The sequence below is a fragment of the Mus pahari genome, chromosome 5 (genome assembly GCF_900095145.1).
Source record: "Mus pahari chromosome 5, PAHARI_EIJ_v1.1, whole genome shotgun sequence".
NCBI classification, from domain to species: Eukaryota; Metazoa; Chordata; class Mammalia; order Rodentia; family Muridae; genus Mus; species Mus pahari.
Window position 1 is genome coordinate 108,649,748 of NC_034594.1, and position 6,450 is coordinate 108,656,197.

The window sequence follows — 6,450 nt, forward strand, 5'->3', positions numbered from 1 at the left end:
GTGTAATAGTAAAGATAATCAAATAGTCGGGGAAACTAAAAGTGACGCAAACACACTCAGTTAATAGGTATTACATGAATTTAAAAGAGTCTTTTCACAGTGGCACTGGAAGAATGGGATATCAGTTATTTTTTTTTAAAAAAATCTTTGATACCTACTTCACTCTATACATATAAAGTATTTTGAGATGAATTATAAGGCTGAAGGTAAAAATGAATCTTTTGAGGAAGACCAGGCGGATACAAGGAAGAGGATAAGGTAGAAAAAAGGAAAAGGAGGAAGAGAAAGAGGAGGATGAAGAAGAAGAAGAAGGCAGGAAGAGGAGGAGGGGGATAGGAGTGTCTTGGCTACATCTCTATTGCTGTCATAAGACACCACGACCAAGGTAACTGATAGAAGACAGACTTTGTTGGCTTACCACTGAAATGGCTTACCGTTTTAGAGGGTTAGAGTCCATGACCATCATGGTGGGGAGCCTGGCAGCAGGTCTCCAGACATGACACTGGAGCAGTAGCTGTGTGCTCACATCTTTTGTGTGTGTGTGTGTGTGTGTGTGTGCTCACATCTTGAAGCACAACCACAAAGCAGAGACAGTAAGGGTGGCACCAGTGTTTTGAAACCTCAAAACCCACCCCCCCCCAGTGACACACCTCCTCCATCAAGGCCACACCCCCTGATCCTCCCCAAACAGTTCCACCAACAGGGGACTAAGTATTTGAACACAAACCTATGAAGGACTTTCTCATTCAGATTACCATGACGGAGAAGGAGCAAGGCTACTGGAAATAACAATCTCAGCAGTGATAAAGAACAGATTAAAAAGAAAAGAGGAAACTTCAGAAGGTCACTGGATACTTGTAAGCACAAGAAGCAACTGGATATTTGAGAACAATTTTGTGGTGATCTCCCAGGCTGCACAGAGCAGCAACTGAGGACACAGATGGCATTGACTAGCCCATGGGGCCATCTGATAAGGAAGGGACAACTCAGCATCCGTACTTGTTGACTCAGACTAGCAGGTAATACTCAAATCTCAAGTCGCAAGACTGAAGGCTGTTTTTGAAACTCTTTCCACCTCACCTCATCAAGGAGGTGCTTGATGTAAGGCTGATTGACATATGGCTCCCATTCAGGCTGAACAATGGTTGTCAGGTGTGGCTTCCTGGGAGGGGTGACTAGCCTTAGCAGCCTCAGAGAAGCCACTGTGGGACTGCATCCCTCAACATTAAGTTGTTTTCTTCTTGTTTTCAGAGAAAATCCTATTCCAGTTAAGCTTCAAGCAGCATTTTCTACTAACCAGAAAGACTTCTATGGGCATTACACCCAAAACATAATGACAATGTGGTCCTGATAGGAATTTCTGGTTTCTTTCAGGTTTCTATGGATCGTAGCAGTTCACGATGAAGGAAGCACATCAAATTCTTCTGTATTTATTCAGAACCTTGTCTATCTACCTAACAAAATCCTGGAAAGGAAAATGCCCAAAAGTAAGTATGGACTTGAGAGATGAGATCTAATTTATTTGTCACTAACCCCCTACCAGAAGATGTTGGCTTGAATTTAATACTTAACCCTAAATTTCCTCTTCATTAAAAAACAAACAAACAAACAAATTATTATGGGGATTAGTCAGGCTCAGTGGTTAGGAGAGCTGGCTGTTCCTCCAGAGGACCCAGGTTTAATTGCCAGCACCCACCCAGTGGCTCACAATATGTATATATGGTCTATAACTCCAGTTCCAGAGGATTCAACACCGTCTTCTGGCCTCTGCACGCACCAGACACATACGTAGCACACAGACTTACACGCAGGTAAAATACTTATACACATACATAAGAAAAGTATCTATCACAACCTGCCAGTGGCCTTTGCCAAGGAACTGAAGTTGAACTGGAGATTCAACAGAACTGGAGTGCTGTAGTAATTATTTAAATTCTGGCCCAAGGTTTCTACCCAGCCTTGGCTATTTAAGTTCCCAGACAAAAGACTACACAACCTTTATATTTACAATAAGCTTAAATGGCACAGTAGCTGGGTGAATACCTACCTTCCATGCTGTTAGAATCTACTTTCCTATGGATAACCCCAAGTTAATACTTACTATGTTTCATCTGGGCTGTACTTAACTCCAACTGGCCAGCCCTCAGGGCCTTGTTCTTTTTTTTTTTTTTTTTAAGATTTATTTACTATATGTAAGTACACTGTAGCTGTCTTCAGACACTCCAGAAGAGGGAGTCAGATCTTGTTAAGGATGGTTGTGAGCCACCATGTGGTTGCTGGGATTTGAACTCTGCACCTTTGGAAGAGCAGTACTCTTACCCACTGAGCCATCTCACCAGCCCCAGGGCCTTGTTCTTATGGCTCATGTAACCCATGGTGGCTTCTCCTTCCTCCACCTGCACTCTCTTTCCTCATGGTCCTCCTCAGACCCCAAGCCCAGAAACCTAACCCCCACCTATGTCTCTTCTGCCCAGCTATGACTATTGACATCTTTATTTACCAATCAGAAATAACTTGGGGGCAGAGTCACTCAGCATCTTACATGAAGGCTCTCTCTAGGGGCAACCAGTCTTGGGGGACCCCAAATTAGCATTAGAATACAAGCAGCACTAGGCTACCCACTACAGTAAAGGACTCTAAGCTAGTGCCTCCTTTCTTGACATTCTGTGAAACTTTTATTCCAGATAGCTCACAGAGAAACAAAGACAAACCTACTGAGTGTTTCTCATCACTATCACAGATATGCTCAGGATCCAGAAGGTCTCATGGAAAAATGAGGTTTACATAATGCCTTGGGCACACTAAGCTGCATTGCTGAGGAGGGAGGGAACATCCTGCTCAGGACATTCCTCCCAGGGGAGTAAACAAAGATATCTGGGAACAGAATTCACACCGCAGGATAGTGTAGGGAAGTCTGTCATGTTACATGTCACCCGGATTTGTTTAAGTGTGTGTGTGTACACATATGTGGCCACATGCACAGAATGAAATTGGTTCTCTCCTTCCACCATACAGCTCCCAGGGTGGATCTGGGTAGCAAGAGCTGTTACCTACTGTGCCACCTCTACAGCCTCCATATTATCTTCTTGGCAACATATCCCTTCCAGTTCACCTGGGAGCATACAGAAAGCAGGAGCTGCAGAGAATCAAGGCCTTGCTGGTTGTCTTTCTTGAGATGGCCACAAGCAGGGGCAGGAGAAAATTTGGGAGGAAAAGGTTAAGACAATAATCAGGCATTGGGAAAGCTCGGTCCAGGAAGGGTGGGATCTGGATGTGGCATGCCAGCCAGAAGGGTACCCATGCTCTCTGAGGAGGAGGTCCTCAGGATCTGCTGCTGCTCACGTTCCTTCCACAGCTGCTCCTGGTGCCATGCGAGGCTGCCTGTGGAGGTGCATCAGAGCCCTGGCATCCCTAGTCATCCTGGGGTTCTTTCTTCAAGAGAATATCGCAGCAGCACGTGTAGAGCAGCAACATGACCCATTGCTGGTGAGGACCAGGGATAGAGGCTTCACCACCCATCACAGGAAAGGGGTCGTCCCACTTGTGTGAAAGCCTCTAGGCTCGTCACATGAACCCTGAAGGAGAGCGGCTGAGGAATCCAGTCAGTGTCAGAGAAGACGTTACCATTGAGTTGGCTTGAGAGAGATAGGATTTGGGGAGGGCAGGAGGAGGAGCAGACAGTCCAGGCCTAGAGAGGGGGTGAAGCACAGCTACCTATAGAGGAGGTGCTGACCAGCAGGACATGAGCCACCTCTTCACTGCACCCACAAATGATACTCCTGCCCTTTCTCAGATGAGAAACCAGAAGTAACATTCCCCAGTGTGGGGAAGACCTTAAAGGCAGGGCCAGGTTCTGTCTTTCAGAACCCAGCAGAGGCCTGAGCCTAGTGAGACCACATTTGCTAGGTTGGCCTTGATGAAGCCATGCCAGGTGGGTAGAGGCAGGCAGGTCCTTCCTCCCTGTACAGGACTCCAGGGCCATGTGCCTGTGGCAGGAAGGCTCTGTGGAGGCTCGTGACCAGGTGGGGAGAGCAGCAAGCTAAGCTCTGACAGATTGTATGTGATGGATCCTCGGGACCATCCAGTCCCCCCTATGGAGCATGTGCCCCCAGTTGTCTCCAGGGGATCGAAGAATCACCCTTGGGGCTGATAATGTTGTCACTTGTACTCAGAGTGAAAAGAAGAAAATGATTCAGCAGTTAGCTCAGGAGGAAATCAGCTCCAAAATCAAGAACCATTTGAAATACTTCACAGAGATGCAGGAAAGTTCCCATGTTCTCCAGCATGTCACCTACACAGTTCTGGCTGGAGTCTCTCTCCAGCCAAAGAGTGAGTATGTGGGAGGGGCCATTAGACTTGACAAGGGCCTGGCAAGGTCTCTCTCTCTCTCTCTCTCTCTCTCTCTCTCTCTCTCTCTCTCTCTCTCTCTTTCTTTCTTCCTTTTTTAAGATGACAGGGTTTTTCTGAGTAGCCCTGTTTGTTTTGGAACTCACTTAGTACACCAGGCTGTCCTTGAACTCAAAGACCGGCCTGCCTCTGCCTCCTGAGAGTTTGGCTTAAAGGCACAAGCCACCACCTAAGGTCTTTGATCTAGAAAAAGAGAATGGTCTCAGAAGGACTGGGTTGGCAGCTATAAGAAACAAGCTCTTAGAGTAAGGGCCAGCAGGTACAAGTTTCCACCGAGGTTCATTTTTCTTTCCACCTGATCCCCCTTGAATGTCCAGCAGGATCAAAAGGCCAGAGTAACTCAGTGAGAAAGTCTGGGGTGATTCATGCCAGGCTTCCAGGGAGGGGAAAATAGAAGAGGAGCCAGGGCTATCTGGGGCAGAAATGGGTAGACAGAAAAGAAGGTAGTGGAAACTTATGCCACTGAACTGCACAGCCCAGTGAACTGGACTAGTCAGTCATGAGGTTTCAAAGGGACTTGGAGATCTTCTAGTCTGGGGCTGGGTAGTCCTTAGTAATTGAGATAACTCCAGAGGCCAAGGCCAGGCTAAGATAATTTGCTTGCATGGCAATAGCTACATAGTTCCATTCTAAAAGGAGCCTTACTCTCATGAAGCTTCTCCCACTGAGCCTTTTCAAAGTATTAAACAAGTGATACTCGATAGCTTTGAGAAAGGTATTCGACTCCCACAACCCCAGGAGATGGGAGCCTGGCTTGGTAAGTTAGTTGCATTAGGTGAGGGTCTGGGAAGGAAGTCCTGGGATCCATCTGCCTTGCTGAAGGACTGAGGGTGTCTCTGTGCTCTTTAGAGCTCCTGACAGTGGGGATCTTCTCCGTGCAGCATAGTCACAAGACTCACCTATTGGACACCATGACATCCTTGTTCCAAGCTTCCTCAGAACAGGACCTGGAGTATATGCTGGTCTTGGTCCTCCTGTCAGACACTGACCCCAAATGGCTCAACCAAACAGTTGCCAACATTTCAGGTCTTTTCATGCCTCACATTGAATCTGGGAGGCTGCTGGTGGTCCATGGTCTGCTTGGTGGCTCCAGAGCAAAGAGCAGAAATGATACCTCCCCCTGTGGAAGACTATATTCTAGGCAAAAAACAAGTCTTGCCCTTCTCATGAATTTTGCCCTCAGCCTCTCTGAATACTTCCTGTTGCTAGAAGATAATGTGAAGACTGCCCCCAGGTTTCTGGCTAACATCTTCTGGGCCTTGCCAGCCTGGAAGCAGCTCCCTTGGGTGAACCTAGACTTCTCCAGCATGTCGATCTCCGGAAAGGTTTTCCATACAGAAGACCTCTCCCGCTTCATTTCCTTCTTGCTCCTCTTCCCCAAGGACATTCCCACACACTTGCTTCTCTCTGAGTTCAGGCTTCTCTTGTCTCAAAATGTCCCCATCCGCCTCAGTCCCTCCATCTTCTCCCGAATGGAAAGGGACTCTGAGTTTGAAGACACATGCTTGCCTGCGGAGCAAGACAAAGACTTGGGCAGACCAGACAATCCCGCTGGGACTGTCTTTACAGACATGATCTCATTTTGGAATACAAGTCCACAGTTTGCCTACTTTCTCAATGATGACTACTTCTGGGCCTTAGACCCTCTAAAAGGCAACTACTTGCTGGTGGTTCTGGATAAGCCACAAAAAGTCATCAAGGTGGCAGTGGAGACAGGCTCTACTAAGAATAGGTTGAACTTATTAAAACATGGGCAACTATTACTGGGCTACAACCCCATGGAATACCCCCAACGCTGTGCTCATTATAACTTGGTAGGACCATTGGTCAGAGGTCAGTTGGAGCAGATGGTATTTTATGAAGAAGATGCTGTGATGGAGATTAGTTGTATAAAATTGCTGGTGACATCATCTCATGACTACCCCGTCAGGATCACACAGATCAAAGTCTGGACAGAAGTGGAGGACGAGGAGAGTTGGAGGGTACTATAAGATTTCTACAGGACAGAGTCTAGGAAGGGAGAAATAAAGCCATCGAATGACC

At 46.9% G+C, this 6,450-nt stretch overlaps 1 protein-coding gene across 1 annotated transcript; it reads left to right on the forward strand.

The window, feature by feature from the left end:
* Nucleotides 1–1,201: 1,201 nt before the first annotated feature.
* LOC110322651 (alpha-1,3-mannosyl-glycoprotein 4-beta-N-acetylglucosaminyltransferase-like protein MGAT4E) lies at nucleotides 1,202–6,450 on the forward strand. The gene is made up of 4 exons (XM_021199363.1): nucleotides 1,202–1,487; nucleotides 3,356–3,486; nucleotides 4,173–4,329; nucleotides 5,257–6,450. The coding sequence occupies exons 1-4, from the start codon at nucleotides 1,478–1,480 to the stop codon at nucleotides 6,396–6,398; spliced, it is 1,440 nt and encodes a 479-aa protein (XP_021055022.1). The 5' UTR covers nucleotides 1,202–1,477; the 3' UTR covers nucleotides 6,399–6,450.